This window comes from Epinephelus fuscoguttatus, linkage group LG13 (genome assembly GCF_011397635.1).
Source record: "Epinephelus fuscoguttatus linkage group LG13, E.fuscoguttatus.final_Chr_v1".
NCBI classification, from domain to species: Eukaryota; Metazoa; Chordata; class Actinopteri; order Perciformes; family Serranidae; genus Epinephelus; species Epinephelus fuscoguttatus.
In genome coordinates this window covers 22,880,844-22,903,503 of record NC_064764.1, presented here as the reverse complement: position 1 = coordinate 22,903,503, position 22,660 = coordinate 22,880,844, and the positions used below count along the sequence as shown (strand labels likewise).

General features: G+C 40.7%; 2 protein-coding genes across 3 annotated transcripts; both read right to left on the bottom strand.

Moving 5' to 3' along the window:
• Positions 1–375: 375 nt before the first annotated feature.
• hoxd3a (homeobox D3a) lies at positions 376–20,055 on the bottom strand. Of its 2 annotated transcripts, none has more exons than XM_049594599.1 (4): positions 19,783–20,055; positions 4,616–4,675; positions 2,425–2,983; positions 376–2,052 (listed from the first exon to the last, which is right to left on the bottom strand). In XM_049594599.1, exons 3-4 carry the CDS (start codon positions 2,879–2,881, stop codon positions 1,301–1,303), a joined length of 1,209 nt encoding a protein of 402 aa, XP_049450556.1. In that variant the 5' UTR covers positions 2,882–2,983; positions 4,616–4,675; positions 19,783–20,055; the 3' UTR covers positions 376–1,300. The 2 variants fall into 2 exon arrangements, with proteins under 2 accessions (XP_049450556.1, XP_049450557.1); XM_049594600.1 differs by having other exon boundaries at positions 2,440–2,983.
• On the bottom strand, positions 9,521–14,153 carry hoxd4a (homeobox D4a). Its single transcript, XM_049594601.1, has 2 exons — positions 12,768–14,153; positions 9,521–12,350 (listed from the first exon to the last, which is right to left on the bottom strand). The coding sequence occupies exons 1-2, from the start codon at positions 13,234–13,236 to the stop codon at positions 12,052–12,054; spliced, it is 768 nt and encodes a 255-aa protein (XP_049450558.1). The 5' UTR covers positions 13,237–14,153; the 3' UTR covers positions 9,521–12,051.
• Positions 20,056–22,660: the final 2,605 nt, after the last annotated feature.

Genomic DNA, 22,660 nt, shown 5'->3' with positions numbered 1-22,660 from the left:
AAGGTAATCATGTGGCCGATTCTAAACAAAAAAAATAGCTAAGTGACATGTGGAAGATGCAATAAGCCCATAGACTCACTTCCCTCGTCCCAATGAAACATCAATAATCTCCAGAGCCTTTTATACCGCTGAAATGCACTTTGCATTGGATGCATAGAGCCGTCTGATGAGTTTTAGATATCCTGGTGTCTAATTATTGATTGGCTCCCCCTGTTTGGACCGTACAGTAGAGCTGGGGAGTCAATAAGCCTCCTCGGTACTGTTACCTGACAATGTCACTGGGAGGAATTCAAATAATCAGAATCACAGTGCTGCAGGGTGTTTTGGGGGAAAAATCAACAAAATGCAATAAAAAATACAAGTTTGAGCACTTTATTTACAAAATGTTAAACACAATAAAATATAACATTTCAATATCATTAGGGTTTCATAAATTTATGGATATCCAACTGAATGGAATAACAATGGAAGACAAATAAAAAATAGTAATGGACTACACAAAATGACATGCTGGTGTGTATAATATTTCATACTTCGATAGTCTACGTTTTGCTTTAGGTTTGACACAAGATTAACCATGGACATATAGTGGTGTTTATACACTCCTATCAAATGCCCCATTTATCCCAGATTTACAATTAGAAATGCTCTTTTTTCAACAATACACTGCGAGTCATAGCATTTTTCGAACCCTGTTTTGCCAACACTTCCAAGTGCACTGATCTGTCCAATCTTACAAAAAACTCCACACTTATAAATACTCGCATAGAAACGATAAATAATGTGCAATACAAAAGGATTTAAATAATAAATAGGCTATATGCTAGTACGAAAGATTATGCCCAAAAAATGATGCGAAATAAATAAATAGGATGCCCGTGAGGAGAGTGAGATCCTACGAAAACAGACGCAAATTTCCCTAAAAGTCCTTCTCTCTAAAGGTGAGTTTCTACTTTCATGATCTACAAGACTTACCTTCAAGTAACGGCATGAAATATTCAGTCAAAAAACTGCGCATTGCACTTGAGAAAATAAAAACAAAAACAAATAACCAAAGAAAAGGAACAACCAGTCTGCCTTTGCGCATCCCCAAATATTCAAGAGAAATGGACAAAGCTGTATTATTTAGAAAATAATTACACAATAGCATTAATAGTAATATCAATAATACTGTAATAATACACACGACTCGCTTGGAGTGTCGTTATTAGACTAGTGAGGTAATAAAAAGAGCGCAACATAATTTTGGCACACATACACACACGCACGCACGCACGCGCACACACACAGAAACCACATATTACAAATGTGTGAGTTTAGGCGCTTCCTGAATCCTTCCCTGAGACGCTTGGTGAGAGGTGAGGTCTGTGTATGTGGGATGGGGATCACAGGGTCCATGATGGTGGTTTCCTGGTATCTGAGCGGCACAGCTGTAGTCCACACTGGTGGATGAGGGGTGGGGAAGATGGCCGAGGTTGAACATGGGGCCCGAGGCTGGCATGGAATCAACAAAATTCCCACCCACATAAACGGGGCTGCCTTGCAAATTGGCGTTGGCAAAGCTGCCGTTGCTCTGCATGCCGTGGTGCTCGTACTCGGAGCCCGGGTACCTCTTCTGTTGCGGGATGCAGCCACCCAAGGGCGCCGTGTACGCCGCCAACCCGTACATGTTTTGCTGGGGTTTGGCGAAGGACGGGGGCGAGGGCGCGTCATAGCTGAGGCTGTTCACGTTTTGGAGCTGACCAGAGTATCCAATGTGATTTGGGCCACTCAGCGGCGGGCTTCTATCCGGGGAGTGTCCCAGGGGAGAGTGCGCGAGCCCTTTAGACTTCTGGTCCTTTTTGTATTTCATCCTCCTGTTTTGAAACCAGATCTTTATTTGGCGCTCGGTGAGATTCAACAGATTGGCCATTTCCACTCTCCGAGGGCGACAAAGGTAGCGGTTAAAGTGAAACTCCTTCTCCAGCTCCACAAGTTGCGCGCTGGTGTAAGCAGTTCTGACCCGTTTGGAGGCTGGTCCCGGCGGGCTCTTCTCATCACTCACCTCGCCACCTGTGAAGAAACAACAGCATCATTTTAGCCTCTTTTGCAGCCATTGTTTTACTGATGCAATCATAAGTAAGCACAACAAGGCCCAGTCCACCTCCTTCCCATACAGATACAGGTAGATTTCGTGGGTGAAGCTGGAGATACTTCTCCCCAATATTTGCAACATGTGCATTGTCCTTTAAATAAAAACATGGAAGCAGGAGAGGACTTTTATTTTTATAAAATTTAAGACATTAAAACCATGAATTGATGCAGAAACGGCACAACCTGGCGCATAAACATTCACCAGAATGCAGGAAATAAAAATCTGGCAGTGGACCCCCAAACCCCCCAAAGTTGAAATGAAACCTACGCCCGTGAGGTATACACACGCACCATCATGGTCTCTACCTGCACTGGTGCAGTTGTTGCTCTTCTGCTTTGAGTTCTGCCGGGTCTCTTTCATCCAGGGGAATATCTGCTTGGTGAGGGTCGGTGTGGCAGTGTTGGAAGCGCTGGATGGGGACTTCTTCTTCTGGGATGCATTGCTGTTGGAGCTGGGAGAAGATGCGGACAGTGGAGGTGCCTGCTGCTCCCCAATACTCGTGGCTTGGCTACTGCTGTTGCTTTGACTGCTGCTTTGCCGCATGCAGTCTCCGTTCAGGTCACTGTCTTTGAGGGTCGGTGGCCGGACAGCAGAGGTCTGGATGGGACACACTGAGCCCTGGTAGTCATTGTCAATGCTAGAAGCAGGGTAGGACTGATGAGCGGGGCCGTAGTTGTAAGAGTCTGGTTTGGGGAAGGTGTAGCCTCCAAAAAGTCCAGAGTTATCGTAATATGTTGCTTTCTGCATTTTGGGGATTCAAAGCCAACAAGCCAGTGAAACTCTGTCCAATGGCATGGATGTTGTTTATTCACGTGATTGGTGTTTCCCACCGTTGCTCCAGTCTGTGACCTATACACAGAAATATATCATGAGGACACACATGGATAAGGCCTACACTCATTACAGCTCCAACTTCTTTAACACTAGCCATTTGAGATTTAGGGTTTAAATCCACAATAAACCAGGATAGTCACTCTGCTCTGGCCAGTATTCATGCTGCTGGAGGCTGCAGCAGCTATTAAATTAGAAATTACCAACTGTCTCTGCGCTGTCTATAGCAGTGATGCATCTCCCAGCCCCAGATTCGAGACTCATCTCTGGCACAAAACAGTTAAAGTTTAACTTGCGTTAAAAGGACCCTCTGGGAGGCTTTAGGAGTCCCTCAGAAATAAGCTGAATCAGCATTTGACACACACGTACACACAATACCCTTTTCACTAATCACAAGGCCTGACAAAGCCCGTCATGCATTGTTCCCTGCAGCAGAAATATAGCCCACCAAGGCCGCGCACATGCGTTTGGATCACTTGTTTACGCACGCAGGAAGCTAAATACTCATCTCCTGCACCGTTTGTTATTAATGTTAGTATTAAAAATGTGGGTGATAGGTGTGTGTGAGCAACTGTGTGTGAGTGAGAGAGAGAGAGAGAGAGAGAGAGAGAGAGAGAGAGAGAGAGAGAGAGAATGAGAGGGGGGTGGGGGATGGTGGAGTTAAATATGATATTTCATTAGCCTTTACACATGCCTTAACCCTTAAATTTTTGGTTGGTTGGTTGGTTTTCTGTGTTTTACCCATCCATGCAACATTTCCCTTACTTTTAAATAATAATGTTAATAATTAAGAAAAAATGTATCTATTATTTTGGATATTTTTAAAAGCAGCCACATTTATTTTCAGAATATAACACAGAAACGCGCGTCAGCATTTGCACCACACGTTGAAACACAAATATCAAAAGGGCCCTGTACTGTATGTTGGTGGCTTGAGGAGGTGCAGCCTGCGCCGTGCATAACAATTGCACCTGTCAGTGTGGACCGCGGCAAAATTTATGACCGCAAATGTTATGGTTGTAAACGGCCTCAGAGAGGAATGAAAAGCAAAACAGTCCTCAAGACTCGCAGCCCTCAGAAGTGTAAAACTAAGCGTAGGAGGAAGGCAAGGGAAAGAATTTCATAGTCGGCGACTTCTCCCATACAAGAGGCTCGGTTTATAAACGGTGCCTCCAGTCTGGCTGAGCGCGAGGCTGCAGCCAAACACCGAGGTGAAAGACTGAAGACATTTCTGCTGGGTACAAAGAGGCAGGGGATATAGGTGAATACGCATCGGTTAAAATGGTGAAATTCTTCCTGATTTTTAAGGCTTTATAATTTGCATGTCTTTAAGCTATGTTTTAAAATAATGTAGCCTAAACACAATGTTATTTTTTTTGTGCGTAAAACAGTATTAAGTGTGCTGTTGCTCATTAGGCCCTATTCACGCGGACGCACAATGGGACATACTGGAATGGGACTCCGGCCTGCGCAAATAATTACCCGTACAGGCGAAGTTAAAGTCATCCCTCATGTCTGTGTTCGTGATTTAAGCCTCCTGTGAAACACTGTGAGCACCGTTAATATGTTGCCTAATAACAAATCACCCTTTCACCTTGTTAGCAGTTGCTCTGTGTTGTCCACTCCCTTCATTAAAGAAATGTTACTCACCGAAATCTGCGCAAATCTCTTTTATATCCCTCACGCATTCATCACTGCTCCCACCTCGACCTGGAAGAGAAATAAAATAAATGGGTCTTAACATTAGAATTTTTTCCTCTGTTAAATCACAGTCAAATATTGGCTGCAAATTCGATGCATACAACTATAAAATAAAGATTAATATCATCAGGCTCAGTGTTTTCTTCCACGTTTAAACGAATGAGCATTAAAATTTGTAATTTAATTTAGCTAAAATCCAAAAATATATTTTAATTCAAATTATTCCAGGGCAAATAATTATTTCATTTTTTTAATGTATTTATTTGGCTTGTTTAATTTTGCTGCAGTGACCACATATGACATTTTTCCCCAAGTCTCTGCTTGCAATGTTTGAAAGAAAAAACTCCTACATGTGCACTTTTGCCACAAAGAGCCAGCCCAAATATTTAGCAGTCATAAGCTTTTTTAGGTGACCTTTGGGTCATTTAGCTTTAAGTCAAAGTTTAATGAACAACGAGCAGTTTGGCTTCAAGTAGACCCAACTCTCAAGTAAATTCAAAGCAGCTTTTCAGCGGTGACTGAAACAGGAGAAGCAGAAGATGCTCGACCGACGGCGAGAAAGCAGAAATTAAACCTCAGGATATTTTCGGTGATTTGTTTTTTAACGTCTATTTCCTGCTTGTATCTGAGGATAATTACTTAGAATATAGCTGTGGAGATTTAAGATTCCCTTGCTGAGGAATATTTGTTAAAGCTGGTCGATAATCTGCGCCTGAAGTGCTTTTTGAGCACACTGGGTTACTAGTAGCAGACATGGCCCTCTTTTCACACAACAGTGTTTTTCGCCTACGCGTTGTTACGGTAAGTTTGGTGCACACAATGGGCCGGACTCAATGTGGAGTGTTATTATCCCAGTTAGTCGTTTCTCCTAGTTAGCCCTTCAAATGCAGCTCATATTTCAAGCTAAACAGCACTCCAGAGGCGTTTTATTGTTGTTGGAAATGTTTGGCACATGCGAGAAATAGCTGCAGCTGATAACAGTTTGATAATACTGTGTCACTGTTGTATGGAGGAAACTGCAAGGTTTGGGTTTTGCTGAAGAAAATACGAGCTCCTTACGAAATGAGAAATCACCAGTTGCTGGAAAATGTTTTGTTTTAATGCTGATTTTGGTGAAAAATCAGCTGCTATTGCGCAAATACGCACGAGCATACATGGAAATGTTGTGCGCATAAATCAAACCTTAATACACATAAGCAGAATATGAGCAAAATTAGGAATAATTATACTGAAATATAAAATAAATAACCTTTTATTGTAGCGACTCATGCCCAGTATTTAGTCCCAACATCAAATTTAAAAAAAAAATATTCACGAGTTACAATTATCCAAATGCAAGTGAGCCAAAAACGCATCCAAAATGATATGAAAATTAAGCATTTGCCTTTATCCTTGCTCACTATCCAGTCCGGTAATCCTTCAAAATATCCAATATGAATTCATGTATAATATAACGTTGCAGGTTAACAAAGCCATACAGCTGAAACCACATAAATCACGGCAAACGCCAGTGTGACGATAAGACAACAAATTAATGTGATTTACGATCCAAGAGTCAAAAAGAAAAGTTCCTCTCCTACTTCTTCTTCCCTCCGAGCCGGTTTTCATCGAAACGTGAAATCAGCTGAAAAGCAGCAGGGGCAGCAGCTCGAGCTCAATCTGTCGATAATATTTGAACGCGCTTCTTCAAAAATATATATATATTAGAAATAATGAATCTGCTTTTGAGGAGGTATGGCTGTGGACTCCATATCCGCACGCTCGCCGGCTGAGAGCGACATTAACAAGCATCAGCTCCTTGAGTGGAATAAATCATATATATTTCCTTGCATTATATTAACCCGTGGTTAAAGGTTGCTTTCTGCCGTGCGATTGCTTACCTGCGAATCAATTCATCATAAAGCAGCTTCCTTCTCAGTCTCAGCTCCTTTCCACGCAGTCTCTAGAATAAATCCTTCACCCTTTGTCTGTAGACAATGCTGTCCTAAACCTGATCTTGCTGTTTTTCAGACATTTCCATATACCAGTGGAGACAGTATTCCCGAAAGAATGGAAGGACTCGCATTCAACTACCAATAAAAAGCGCACAAGGTATCCTTATTCCAGAAAAAAAAAAATCCCTGGCAATCAATCACCCATTGAAATATACAGGAATTCAGAAAAGGGATAGGCCTGTGCACATTTGGAGCTAACATTAGGGTTTTTTGGGGTGTTTCGGAAGCTTTGTGGTGACAAATAAAGGCGCTGCCTTAAGATACAAGCATATTTGTTCACGTGATTGTTCTCTTCTACAACCGAGCCTTACCTCACCAATCCATTTTGATAAAGGGTGGCGTTTATTTCCTCATCTCAACTGTGTGAAAATGTTCCACTGCCTATTTCTTTTCATCTCCTCCTGAATTACAACCTGGCTGCACTTCAGTATTTAAACACGAGCATCATATTATGGGCTGTAGTTAAGGTATTAATAATAAAGATTTACACATTCTCCTCCTCTGTTAGAGCAGCTACAGCATCTACAGTGCAGTGTGTGTGCGTAGGTTGCTATTGTGAATTTCTCTGCTTTTTTTAAAAGTCACAGCAGCTTTGTAATTTCCTGCATTTTGTGCATTTTCTCCTCACTTGTTTTTTAAAAAAGAAACTGAGTTCAATTTCACAGCAAAGCGCGCAAAGTGGGCCTTAAACGCACCACGGTTCTGTATTTTGAATAATAATGTGATGCAATACTATTATACTTTCTAATTATGTCCTGTTTGGTCGCTCAGTAACTGCGATGATGTGCTTTCTTTTTTTTTTTTAAAAAAAAAAAAAAATGATTTATGAAATAAAAGACATGTGGTTTTCTCTTCCAGCTGGGGCTGGATTGTATTCAAATAAACCACATTATCATCTTTTGTTTGTTGTGTCTGTCTTCACACACTGCCTCAAACACAAAGAGTGGGAGAGACATGTCTTCTCCTGCATTGTTTTCAATACCAGAAAGAAAAAAGAAGAACAATGGCACCGTTTGATAACCAATAAATAAATATATTGGGGAAAAAAGACTAGGATGGATTGGAAGATTTGGAGCGAGCGTCGGCTGCTTCAGCGGTGGGTTATCTTTGCTGAGAAGAAGAAGGAGGATAAGAAGAAGAAGGGATGCAGGACTGGTAGCGTCGCAGCATATGTTCAGAGGGTAATAAAAGTGAAAGATTTACAGTTTTCGCCCGGCCCCCCAACAGCCTCGCACCCTTTCAGGAATTACTGAGAATGATTTACAAGGAGGCAGAACTGTCAGCCTGTGCCCAAACTTCCACGACTTCTTGGAAATCAGAATCAAATCATCCCCCACTCACACTGAAAACAGTAGAAATACACCTCTGTCCTCTTAAGCACAAAGCAAAAATAAACTATTATCTATCTTGTGCTGAAAACTATAAATCAAGATGCTCATTTCTACTTTGCAATTTATAATTTCAATGCTGTTTCTCTTTTTTAAGAAAAAAAAATATTGAGTGACTTTTATGTTTGCAGTAAATTGGTAAAAATCTGAATTAAATTCTGAATAAAGACTCAGTGGGCCCTGTGGAGGGGCCACACTGAGCTGTGTCCGAAAGAGCATTTATTCAGAGCGAGCACCCATAAATACATGTCACTGCCCTTTAGTTTTTACCATTTATCCTATCAATCCATCTCAAGACTCATGCGTAAACAGCAAGCTGCAAAAATTCCACCATTTCTTACATATCTGCTAAAAAAAGAAGACATGCACACAGCGACTAACCACAGCATATACAACCCTGCTCAGAGCGCACACATCAAAGACAGCAATTTATCAAATATCACGACATTTGATATCGTCATTTCCCAGCTCGGGCAACATGAAAAATGCTGAAATATTTACCTACCCAAGCATCCATCGGTTCGGATGTGTTGCTAAAGTGCGGGGATACGCTTGCGCCGGGTATCGGATATTATTTTCTTGGGGGATCTCTTCAGTTTTCAAGTCTGATAGAGTCCTTGCGATTAATGACGACGCCGTGTTTCTAGGGGGACGTGCTGCATTAATTATTTAGACAATCACGTGGTCGAGAATAGAGAGCGGAGTGGTATAGTCTCTGGATTATATCTCTGAATGCAGACAGCGCACTTTAATATATCTTAGGGGGGTTGTCTGGCTCGGAGAGGCTTCTGCGAAAACAGCTGGAAATCAAATATGGCCGGATGGAGAGCAACGACGTTGTATTCCTGCACTGGGTGCAGTGTCATTGAAAATGGCACTGCCTTTGGCTCCCATTTATTGCTGTTCAGACATGTAGGTCAGTGTGGCTACACACTGTACGTTGTAGTAGGCTGCTCTGACCTGATAATTACTGGGGGGGGGGGGGGGGGAGACTGTGATGGGATATGTTTCATTTCAATTCATGTTTTAATATCAGGCAGCAAGTTTGATATGAAATGTTTTTTTTAATGCAAAATAAAAAATAGCATTCTCTTTGTATCTTAAAACTAGTGATGTATATGAGGTAGGTTATTTGTCCAATTGTGCCAATAACACCTCCCCTCCCCTCCCCCCACCCCCCTCATCTCCCCCCTCTCTCTCCCTCTCCGGCTCATCCTCTCTTCAGCATCTATGTGCAGATCATTTATGGCAGGATGGTGGATTGGTAGCATCACTTTGTCTCAGCTTCTCTCTGAAATCCATATGACACACGCTCCTATTTTACGCATACACACACAAACATATAAGCGCCATGTGCGCGCCTCTAGGCCCCCGTGCGCCCCGGTGGGGATCAGACAGTGGTCACTGGGGATGAAAACACTGCTGAGTGACTGAAGATTGTCTTTCCACATGTCCGTGTATGGCCACTTGTGTTTGTATCAGGGCTGATTCTGCAGTGTGGAGGGTCGGAGGTCAGTGTAGCGATGGGTCGTATTCAATAAAGGCGCAACTTGTGAAGCATGAGGGGGTTTAATATCAAACATAGAGTGGTTTATAATGTGTGTGTGTCTGTATTTTAAAAATATTTAGTCATAAATGTGGCGTAATGTGGGTTTGGAGCAGCACCACCGCCTCTGATAAACTTTGCATGTGTCAGTTTGAATCTACGAGGCCAGTAAACTTCATTTGTGTTTCTATTATATAATAAAGGCTCATGTAACTAATAAGTATTTTGCGATATTGACTCAATGCAAAGTCTTACAAGAGAGCAAAGCCAGTTTTCATTGAATATAATCACCTTGAAAAGCTCCACTCAGAGCTTGTGAGTGTTTTTGCGCAATCATGCTCTTCTTTCGATAAGAGCCAGCGAGGCTGAATTAAGGCTGGAAACTCATTCTTTATGGTATTTTTAAAGATATGCCACACTTAAAGACTAATAACATATTTATGATCGTAAATTCCATGCCTGACAGGAGAAGAGGGCGAATTTGCCCATGCAGTGCACATTTGGTGCATTTGTGGATATTTTGTGAAAGGGGCTGTGGGTCCATATGGCTCCACACGCTTGTTGAGAAATCTTTTCCCACCAAAAATGATCCTTTTGAAAACGGCGCAAAAGGACTGATGCTAAATAACCCAGCAAAATATGGGAATAGAATACAAATTTGAGCAGGAAGGATTTTTTTAAAATACGTCAGTGGGCCCGGGGAAATTTATTTCTTCCAAATCTAAAGAATTCTCCTCTGATTTTTTTTCCCCAACCTCGCGACAAAGTGCTCTCTGCAGCCATTTAAATGCATAATCAGTAGAAATCTTTATTTTCCAATATACTTCTCGCATCTCAATACACAATACAAGGTAAAAAGCATGTACAAAAATAAAACCAAAAAGATTGCATATTGACATGAGACAAATGCACAAACCAGAAGCTTTTTGGGGGCTGAATAAATACTGTTAAAACACGTGTAGAAACTATGGAGATTGACGCACTGACTCTTGCTTTGAATGCTTTGGTTTTTTAAGTGTGGACAAAAAAAAGCCTCCAAACCAAAGCGAAGAGCGCCTGGGAGAGAAAATGCTGCTTGTCCGGCGGGTCAGGGGTGCTGAGGTCAGTCCTTGCGGCTGAAATGTGTCCCCTGGATGAACCTGCCACTGCTGCTTTTGTCGACCTTCGGTTGAAATACCTTTTCAATCGTCTCATGGTGAAGACTTCACAGAGAAGACCTTCTTCGTACTGGGAGAGCTTCTGGGCTTTTTTTTTTTGTTTGTTGTCCGAGGACAATGACGGTATAAAACAAGAAATATCTGTCTTGAGACGTGACGTGAAAGCCCCCCCTCGGTTGTGTCAATGAAAAACTAGAAGATTCCCACATGAACTAAAGACTAAAACTTCTGCATAAAGCCATGCTAATAATCCACAAGAGTTCAAACATATTTTTTTAGATTAATTAAAGTTTAACGAATTAATTAAAACTGTATGTGTGCTATACGAAAATTTACACTTTTTAAACAAATAAATAATGACGTAAAAAAAATCATAAAGAAAAATAAACAATTACACTCCTAAATATTCTGGATTTGATTATTTCCGATGAGAAACATCCAATATTCATTTTCGATGCCATGCAGGAACAAATGATCTTTCATATAAGACTTCCAAATGGCACGAGAGAGTCTCTGAAAATGTACACTGTTTACAAAGATGTCAGGAGAGATTTATAAGGGCACTCAGAATAGTATGCACACAGGAATGTCTTGCTTTTGGGAATAATATTTAGGCTAAGAAAATTTCAAAGCTTTATTGTACAAAATAAATTAAAACATACGAGTCACAAAGAAACCTGGAGCTGAGAGATTCACCGGGGTTTTTGCAACTTAACGAAAGTGTGTTTGGCGTGCTCTAAATGCAAATAATGGTTCCTTCAAGTATATTTATATATATGTATATATATATATATATGTTGTGCGCTTAATGTGAGATTTCAATAGCAGGAAAAACTGAAATAACCTTTGTGTGTGTGTGTGTGGAATTTGAACCAAGGGCTCTCCTGCTCTGAATAAAGACATTTCAATCTTTAAACCAGCGTGAATCCACGTGAGAAGAGCTGCAACACTTTTGTTTAAATCCATGAAATCAGCCGAGGTTGCTCATTAAATGTCCTCAGGTGGGTAAACGTCCAAAGGGAAAAAATAAAGGAAAGAAAAAGAAAAGTTTCGATGTTTTTGTCTCTTTGAGGAAATAAAACAAGGAAGAACTTTCAAACATCTGACTTATAAAGACTGATTGATTTTCTGACTCAGTCTCGAGTCAACACTGCTGGGGTCTTTTTTGTTAAATAAAAAATAAAAGGCTAAAAACAACATCAGTCCATGCAAAAGTCAGATGCACCCTTTTGTCTTTTTTTATGTACAGTTTATTTCTAAAAAACAAACAAAAAAAGGTGCGTGACACCTTCCCCCTCTCTTATAATGACGTGATATCAGTCTGGTTATCCTTCTGCATGCTCTGCAGATGGCTGGAGGTTGGTGCAGATCTGCCCTTGGTGTTGGGGAGTTTGTGATCTTTCTTCCATTTCATCCGTCTGTTCTGAAACCAGATTTTGATCTGCCTTTCGGAGAGACAAAGAGTGTGGGCAATCTCAATCCGTCGCCGCCTGGTCAGATACCTGTTAAAATGAAACTCCTTTTCAAGCTCCAAAACCTGCTGCCGGGTGTAAGCTGTTCTGGACCGTTTGGGCTCAGATCCTGTGTAATCCGGGTTCACTATAGGAGAAAGAAAACAAACAAGGAGGGAGAGAAAAAAGTCACCAAATGTGGCCAATGCAGCATGCAGGAAAAAACAATACAACAAGAGGCGTCTCTCTCCACACACCCGGGGCGCTCAAACTTTAAGAACAAGCTACAAGGAAGCGAGAGCAGGAAATAATGAGTGGTTTTTAAATGAATTTAAGCAGATTTGCAGCAGATTTAAGCACCATTACAACCGGTCAATATGTGTTTTCAGGAGCTTTCAGGCGCTCACCTAGCGGCCTATTTCCTGAGCTATAAAAATTTATGACTTGTGTAATTGGCGAGGCCTTTCAAAGACTCCCATAAATATTACACTGAATGATTTCTAAAGTACAGGTCTCAGTTGGTCCATAAGAGAAGAAGAGGAAGAAGAAGAAGTGGAAATCTTACCAGTAGTTACGTGGACTTTCTTCATCCAGGGGTAAACTACTGCAGGCTGCTTGGACTGTATCCCATTTTGGCTCTTTGTGTTTTGCTGCTGTCCACAAGTCCGGGGTCCGGCCACTTGGACCGGGGGCCCCTGCTCAGTCTGTGCGCTAAAAGGACTCGAGTGGCTGGATCTCTCGTGCACATGACCCCGTGGCTGCACTGTGGAGTCCTGCACAGTGTTGCAGCTGAAGGGCTGCTCCGTGTAGTTTGGCCGTGGGTAGATCCCTGGATGCTGAAAGTCTGTGTCCTGCGATGGACTGTAGTAGTCCGAGCCCTGCTCAGGTATATAGTTATTTTGTGAATATTCCTCGCAGGGAGGAAATTTGGGATCCACATACTTAGAGTTCACCATATACGAACTCATGGCCATTAATTTCTGAAGGTAGAAAATACTAATTTTTCTCGAGTTGTCTTTTTTTCCTCCCTCCATAAAGCCCTCCTACTTGGTGTCAACTGAATAAAGTTAGCGAACCATGTGACCAGATCGGCCAATAGAGGTGATGCTGGTCCATAAACGGGTAAACATACAACTAAAAGCAATTTTATCTAACTTAAGATACACCAAAATTACACCCCGGTGGCGGAAAAACAAATATTGCAATGAAACATCTGCGTGCGCATTTGGGATAATAAAAAGCATGCTGGGAAAATAAGAAAAACACACATAATTCAAACTATACCTCAATATTTAACTTTAAAATCATATATTTACAAAGAAATATGAAACCCCGGCTGCATTTAGAGTCGTTATATGCACGCAGATATACAAATATATCAGTTTCTAAGCTCTAACGTGGAGGCACGGTGTTCAACAGAGAAACCAACAAAAGATACAAAAAGCCCCATGGCATAAAAGCAGCGAATAATGACTGAGGACAATTGATGGACACTGTCTTTGTCAAGAAGGGGTCATCCAAAAGTTACACGAATCTCATCACTTCATCTGCTCCCATCCCTTTGAAAAAACTGTCTCTGAAGCCTATTGGCCGGCAGCAGCAGCCTCTGGGAATCAATAATGTAGAGACACAAGCGACCCACAGGAGGAAGAGGCTGCAGCTGGAGCGTGCACTGGCTCTCTTTTACTTAATCCATTTTGGTGTTTAATTCCAACATGACCCTAAATATTAATAATCCCTAATTTTCCTGTGCAACATTTTGCGTCAGATTTCCTTTACAGCATATAGAGTTACAACACGCCCTGAGCGCCTCTTTGTGAGGTATGTGCTGTTGTCAGATCTCATCCATAAGCCAACACTGTCACTGTAGCATCTGACAGCACGTCATGCACCAGACTCATGATCATAACAATAATAATAATAATAATAAAGATGGCGGATAAGTCGAAGTTTTTTCATCGACCATATACTCCCCTAGAATCGAATCTGTGATTGTGGTTTTATGACACAAATTCGGTTCTACAGGGTATATATAGACGACGGCAAGCCCACTTTTAGCAAGCATAACCACAGCACTTTATTTGCAGAGCACTTCCAAGCCAAACAAAACACACACTGTGGCTCACACAAACAAAGTTACACGAGGAAATAAGAGGCAAGGATCACAACCAGATGGAGTAAAACACACTCTGCAGAAGTCATATTACAGGCTTTGATCATATCAGAATGTCTCACTGTATTCAATCTCAACTTTTACGCATTTTTCTCCCTTTGAAGCAGCTTTTCCTCCAGATTTTATCATTTCCCTTTAATGCATTTCTCTTGTACAAGCATCTCTTTGAGTTTAGGTCAAACGTCAAGTCTGCAAAAATGAAACTGTAGGCCTGCAGGCGGCTCCTGCGCAGACATATTCCTGTCAGTTTAGCCAGTAAATGACAAGCACAAGACACTGAACGAAAATACCAGTATGTCAGGTCAACCCAGGTTTCTGCGCAGTGTGTCCTCTTCCCCACCATCACACTCCCAAGTTCAGTATTAGAACAAACAAACCTTCTTCAAACACATAAATAACTTCTCACTTTTCCAAGCTGCCAGCTCGTAATCACAGATAAGCATTGGTCAAATGCAGAGATAACAGTTAGATCCTCGCTGCCTAATAAAGGGGAGCTTATCAGCACAAAAGATGAGGCGAGAGGCCACCGAGGTCAAACTAAATCATTTACAAACTTATCAAAAAGTTCAATTATTTTCGCTGCTGGTGACAGCTCAAAGGGTGCAAAAGTTTACCAATTCCCCGTCAGCCATTAACTAAAGCTCCATGGCGGCTACTGCACGTCCCTCTGAGACATCCTTACGCATGAATTAAAGCTGAGGATGATCCAAAAATGACCAAGAGAGGCTAAATATTTTTAAAAAATAAATATATTATTGCAATAATTGAATCTAAATATGTTCCCTGACTATAGAGCCCATAGCATGAGCAGCCTTGAATTCTTATGGTGCAGATTTCAACAAATTAAATTAAAATTAAATTTATTTTGAGGCACATGTGGCCAAATGTGACACAGGGGTCGCATCATGGCTCTGGAAAATCTTGCTAAAGATTGTGGCACACATTCAGCCCATGTTTTCGTCTTTAATAATAATAAAAAAGGCACATGGGGACAGTTTTGTCTAACTGATATTTACCGGAGTTTGCATTTTACTGTGACGTCTTGACTTCAGTTACCTTTTCAGCTTGATTCATTTGGACACGTTGAGAGAATACAGGCCTTTAAAAGGTGAAATTAAAAGAGAGAGCAGCTAAATGATTATTTTACACGTCTTTATACGAAATAAAATCTCACCATGACGCACATCTAAGCTTTAATCTCCACTCTGCAAATTTACACTCAAATTTTAACCAAAACATGTAATATTCGTTTCAACTGCAGCTTAAAAAGAAATTATAGAGTCTGCAAAAATTCGTTGTTGCACTTCACATCTCAGTATTAGTTACACAGACAGCCTGACCTGTCTTTCACCTTCCTCTGCTTGGACCTTCAGACGGGTCAAAGCCGAGAATCACAACAAAAGAATGATAAAGTCAGCGTTTCCTGACAGCTTGTGTTAAACCAAAGGCTAACTAGTCCAGCTTGCGCCTTTTTTCATTTTAAATACGAGGTGTTTTATTATAAAAAAGCTCCACATGGAGCGTTTGGGAGCAACAGAAAACACGAGGCCTATTTAATCTAATAATAGGGCGAAGAAATGGCGCGTTTTTTTGGTGCGTAATAATACAAAATAAAGGTTAAATTCCCGTTCAGCGTTGTGTTAAATATTATTAAACATTATTAAAAAGGATTTCTAACAGTGGAAAAGGAAATTAATAATTTAAAGGCCTGCGGCAGGAATGGCCTAAAGTGAAAAAAGCTGCAGACTTAATGTGAGAAAACCTTTGAATTATTTTTTGTTGTTGTTACCTCAATGCTTGTTTTAGCTGTTTATTAACTTTAATGTGGTTAAAGCAGCCAAGCTCATTTTCTCTTGTGAATTATGAAAATTGCAACATAATGACGGCACATATTATTTTGATGAGGCCTTTAATAATATTTCACCTAAATCGTCAGGAGACTTAAAAACAAAACAGACAACAGGTTGATTCTCCGCCTCCAAGCAAACAACAAACCCCAATGCTATCAAATAACTCCATCATGCAGCAGTGAATCAGCCCAACAACATGAAGAACACCATACGAAAAAGCATCGATTGAGTCTTAAGAGGTTTAAACCCAAACTGAGCTCAGTAACAACATTAAACACAATTTCCTCCCCGCAGCATCATCATCATCATCATCAAACTATCCCTGCTCGTCCTGAGTGCGCACTGTTGCCGCTTTTAGAGGCAGGAAACAGTACAGCCCGAGCACTATGCGTGTGACATCACACGCCCATACCACGAGCATAATGATAAAACACAGCTTACCACAGAGACCGCAACACATGGCACACCGTGGAACAAACACATCCACGCTGAAGAGTAAAAGTCAGCCTGGTGTACACGCTCCCTGCCAATTCAAGCTCTATTCCAACCCATCTGGACGGTCTTACTAATACACAATGAGAATTATATTTTGGCTTGTCAAGTCCCGGGCCATAAAACAAACTTTAATGGCATCACGTGTTTCCTCACAGCCACTCACAACACCGCGCAGGGCCATAAATAACCCTCAAAGTTGCACTTACTCAATAACGACGATTACACTGATGTGCACTGAGGAAAAGTCGCAGAAAGGAGGAAGGTGGGAGGTTGTAACTGCCATGATAGAAATGGGAACAGAGCTGCACTGGGACAAAATAGAAAATACTTTATTTTTTTTTTTATTGGCACTGCAGATATGTGCAGGTCTGTACATTACTGACGCAATGCTTGAGCAAACAACAAATCCCAGATCCAAAGATAACTGGATCTCTGACTATTACTAATAATACAACCTGTTCTCCACTTATTCAATTAAAAATATATATTTCTTTACCTCTTCATTGGACAAACCTGATTATATCACCTTATATATCATTTTACTGAACCACCCTGATCCTAAGTGTTCACAAAAAGACCAAACATGCACCACTGATTTCTGCTCAAATACATTTTCTCCCCAGTGAACCTGACACAATAAGACTGATGTCATTCATTCTTCCGGGCCAATCCCAGAGTGCACAGCAGCTTCGCTCCTCCTCTCCCCTTTTCCTGTGCAAACTGCAGAGGGGCTGGTGATGTTGAGGTTTGGATGGCTGCCACTGTGGGGCAGGTATGATAGATGGAGGAGCATCAAATCAGGTGCTTGTCACTTTTTACATGCATGTCCTCATAAAAAGTTATTTCCCTGGAGATAATTTGAGGCTGGAACCTCTGTGTGACCTCCTCGGTGATTTAGCTGCACTTGCATAGTCCCTGCTGTAAGTTGGTGCAGTGTTCGCTGTGGTTTTATGGGTTGCATGCATTTAGATGAAGTCATTTATTTTCAGCTCAATCAGCTTTCATTCATAGTCATCATGGGGAGGATGCCATGTGCAGTCTCAACTCAAGAATCTGTGTGAAAGTGATGAAATAGTTGCCATCAGTGAAGCTAATTTATCAAAAAATCTTTACCTAAATAATTCTTAGGTGAGAAAACATCTGTTCTGTCTCTATAAGATCAATTAATGACACATTAATTTTGCTTTTCTGCATTTTAAATGCTGTTGAACACATAAAAATTCAGCACACCTCCAAATGCAGCATCTCATCTGTCACCAAACTGATTTATTCCCCAGCATTACCCTGAAGATAGTGCATTTTCTTACACAATACTCCAAAACCACTTTCAAAAACGGACCAGATCACGTGACCACGCATCTCAGCCAATCACTGCGCACGGGAACCTGCTCGTAAAAGCCTGCTGAATGGGAGCAGAGAGGCAGAGCGTTGGGCAACAGCGCCTTCTGCTGGCATTTTAACGACCTCCCTCCTTTCCCACTGCAAAAAATGTCCATCTGTATAACAAGTAATTTCACCTTATCACGTTTGGTGGGAATATTGACACAGATGTGCAATAAGCATGAATAAATTGCACTTTTAAATGCAAATTAGTGTATTATAATGTTCGTTTAGTTAAGTGAAGGTCTCTTAAAGCAGGTGATGCAACTTGATTCAAAGCATTGGTTTAATTAATTCAAACAAATGAAACTGCAATTATCACAAGAAATGTCATCCAAGGCTTTTGCAAAATTATCTTTTTGGATTTTTGGGATTAATTGAGATATATATAGACTGAATATGAAACTGTGTGCCAAGCGAATATAGGCATGTTTTGCAGTGTAGATGTTATAACTTACCATTAAGCAGATAAAGCGAAATAAATGCGTTGCACATGATGATAGTGATAATGATATGGGGGGAAATCACTGAATAAATAATTTTGTCTTAGTGGAAAACGAAAAAAATAAAATAAATGATATAAATAACAGCTTTTAAACATTTTGGATTTCATATAACTTGATAGAAAGAAGCATTTGTTCACAAAACATATCACTGTCACAAACTAATCCGAAAAAAATCCGTTATCAGACTAGACTCCACCTCTGAGGGGATTTAAATAAGGGTGAAAAAGTGAGACCACATCCATTCATGGAAAGTGCTATGTGTTCAAATGTGTGCAGGGGCCTGCGGTGACACATTGTCCTACATAATCACACACAACAAACACAGAAATGCTCTAAGCTGTGTCCACAAGTCGAATTAGGAAAACACAGAGTGAAGCCTGTCTCATGTTCTCAGGCTTCTACTTGTGCCTGTCTTCCAGGGTCCATTTTGCCGCATTGCAGTGAGGCTGTAAATACTTTCGCAGCTGCCTGTCAGGCAACAGTGAAATACTGTCTTTGTTCAGTTGGCCCCATCTCCAGGCAGCTGAAGACGGCTATGAAAACTCTACTTCTGCTGCCAGGGCTTGCATATGTGGAATATAGCAAAGCAGATTTGCTCTGTGGCGCATTTTAGCACATGAACAGCATGTGAAAATATGGTTTCATCAGATCAGTGTGGTAGCTACAGACATGATGCAACTTCACTGCTGAATCTGATGAACAGAAGGAAATAAAAAGGCGTGCAATTATATGCTTTAAGATGAAAACAAAATGGGGGATGTTTGGTTCAAAACATCAAGCTCTTTAGGAATTTAATGCAGCCAGTTATCTGCATCAACAAACACTCACTGGCTTCAAACACGAGTATATTTCTACAGAATAATCTTGAAATAAAAGGTATAAACCACAAGTATACATTTAATAATCCAGATTATTTCTTTAAAAAAATCCCTTTTGATTCATGCAGCATATAGCAGTAAATGCACATTTACATCAGCATCATTACGCACATTTTCTGCGTTTAAAGTATTAGAAACTATTAATTTCCATCCTTCCAGCAACACATGAAAGCATCAAATGACCTGAGAGCCATTACCCTGCTGCTAATTTACATGACTAATGAAACAGGAAGCTGTCAAACTTCACGTGCAGACACACAAACGCAATTAAAGTCTCATTATCACGCAGAGAGCTTACCTATAGCCGAGAGGTAATCCATGCTTATTCTTGGAGCTTTACCTATGCGGTGCATTTTGATAAAGCAGTGAAGAGCCGGTGCTGCTGCTGGTGCTGGTGCTGTGTGTATGAAAAGGTCAGATATATGTAAGAAAGTTGAAGCGCTCCTCACGTCATCCAGGAGAAAGAGCAGCGCAGTGCCGCAAATATGTGCTCATCAGACGTTTATGAAACGAATGCGATTTTTTTTTTTTTTTTTTTTTAAAGAAACCCGACCGTAGCGTATCGGTTTGAACGCCATAGACGCAGAATGCAGTGGGAAAAAAATCGCCTGGGAAATCAGGAAAAGAGCCATGAAGACGTTTGCCTCTCACACATGACCAGTGGCATCCAATGACAGGCGATGGAGGCACATAAAAAGGTCTATTACCAAGTTGTAAATTGTCCTCGCACAAAAAGGAATTTCGACTGCTGCAGTTCTCCCCATCTTTGCGCATAATAGCACAAGCCCCTCCATGTCCTCTGGAGGAAAACAAGAGCATTCTACCCCCCTTTTTCCTTCTATTACTCAATCATAAAATGCTGTATCTCAAAGTGCAGAGGAGCAGCCAGACTAGTTTTATCTTTATCATAATACAAATTCGTTAGCACAACAGAGAAAAAGCATATTTGGATGTAAAATGTGTCCATTTTTCTTGAACATGTGGCAAAATCATGACGCAATGTTACTTTGTTGAGAATGAAAAGCGACAGTTATGTGTAAAAATAAATATAAGCTATTAGAAATCATGTCTGAACGGGTTTTGCGTCAAACTAAAGCTATTTGCACCAATGAACGACGACATTTTTCGCTTTTCTTTTCTATTTTTGTTCTTCACTACGCGGCCTAAAAGCACCAGCTGTTTACAAAAGGCAACATGATCAAACCAGCTATCTTACTAGACTCAATTATAGCCTACTAGTGTGTAAATAAAGAAAAATATATGGAAATAAAATGTGTCTTCTTTAAAATATAGTCTAATAACCATGTTTGGTTCTGTATGCGTTTTGAATTGTGGACATATTGCGCATAAGGCCTGCTGCTGTTACCCATAAATATGGAGACAAACAGGGAGAAATAAATGATGATATAAGCCTACTATGACAAATTTTCCACGCTTCTGACCTCTCTCCTAACCCTCGACATTTAAAGGCTAAATATTACCAACTGTCGTCACGTCCATGTGTACGATTCTGCAGCAAAAAGGAATTTGTTTCATTTCATTCTTGTTCATCTGGTTGCATGCCAGAGTCAGCACTGTGCGATTTATGGTCAGGCTAGGGCTCAAGCTCTGGTTTCCTGTCTTATAGCTGTGTGTGTGTGTGTGTCTGTGTGTATCTGTCCGTGTGTGTGTGTGTGTGTAGGCCAGTTCAAGAGATCAGGATTTGTTGCACCACAAAACTATGACATTATATTAACTCTATAATCCAGTGTAGTCCAGTGGGACATGATCCATTTCATATTGGAGGTAAAAATAAACAAATACATAGCCTAAATAAATAAATAATCTGGATTACCATCGCTTTAGTCTCGGTGCAGAGATACAGACTGTTTTCGAGCTCACTGATGAAGAGTTGCCACATTGTACTGGGTAAGCTGTATCAGCTCCAGTATGTGATTTGGAGCTGGACCAGTGCACTCTGAATGACTGAGAGACAGACAGTCAAATCTAGCGCGCTCACTGTGGCCATTTCCTTTGATAAGGGAAACCAAATGGCGTCTGCTGCAGGTCAGCTGGATAATAACAGCACACACACAGCACGCACAAATCAAAATAGTTAAATAATACATTAAAAAAATACCAAACTGACCCAAGTTTAGTTTGTTGATTTAGTTAGTTAAATATAGGAACACATGTGGCCGGTGGATGGAGGCGGTAAGCTATAGGCCTACAGAAAGCTGTAACATTAGACACCTAGAGGTCTAATGAAGATGTGGCAACCACCAGGACAACACGTCTCACAGAGCAGCAGCAGCTCTCCATTTCTGTTTATTAATTCATGAGTCTGCTGGGCTTTTCTGCCTTCCTGTTCTCTCACAGTATCCCTTACTAATCCGATTCAAGTATAAAAATCCATATTAGCTTTATTTCATACCAGTTAAATTGAAGCCAAACGTTCGAATAAATAGTATATCTATTGCATGTGTGTTTACGTCCCCATAGTGCTTGTTTTTAGTTGAAAAATAGGCTGTTTAAAATCAAGACATTATTGTTCCTGAAGCGAATTTAAATAAGCAAAGAAATCTTACACGATCTTAAAAAGAGAGGAGCCTCACAGAGGAGTTTAGGATGTGGTAATGTGACATTACAGGCTCGGATTATATAGTTTATTTTCATCACAGAGATCTAATTGTTGCGGCATAACTCTTCGGCAGTGAACCCAAATATGCAGAGGCCGTAATATTTTGAATATTTTTTACTTTTTTTTTTAACATAATGGTTGCACTTACAATTGCATTGCTGCATGTTTACACCCCGCTCTGTCCATATCCAACGACAGGGATTAAGAATTTAGTCATAGTGTCAATAAAATATCGCCTAAAAATAAATAAACCAAAGACTGATACATGCACACCAGCACTTCACACTGTCATTACTTATTCGTTATACACAGTCCCAGATAGTCTAGCCTGTGATTCAACATGCTTTCCAACAGCACACAGAATAAGACGTCACTGCAGCTCTGCAGCATCAGTGTGGATATTCCACTCTCTTTTGTTCCCATAGAAACACACTGTAGCACGTTCGAGTGTTTACAACATGTGATGTCACTATAAAGAATAACTGCGTGTCAAATGACGTCATAGACCTCGATTGTTTTACATTTATTGTGGTTTTCGTTGAGTTAGATTAAAGAT

Coding starts and splice junctions, on each gene's coding strand:
- hoxd3a (XM_049594599.1), bottom strand. CDS start 2,881: ATGCAGAAAGCAACATATTACGATAACTCTGGACTTTTTGGAGGCTAC. Junction 2,053..2,424: donor TGCAGGTAGAGACCATGATG/GTGCGTGTGTAT, acceptor GTTTCTTCACAG/GTGGCGAGGTGAGTGATGAG.
- hoxd4a (XM_049594601.1), bottom strand. CDS start 13,236: ATGGAGGGAGGAAAAAAAGACAACTCGAGAAAAATTAGTATTTTCTAC. Junction 12,351..12,767: donor GAAAGTCCACGTAACTACTG/GTAAGATTTCCA, acceptor TTTCTCCTATAG/TGAACCCGGATTACACAGGA.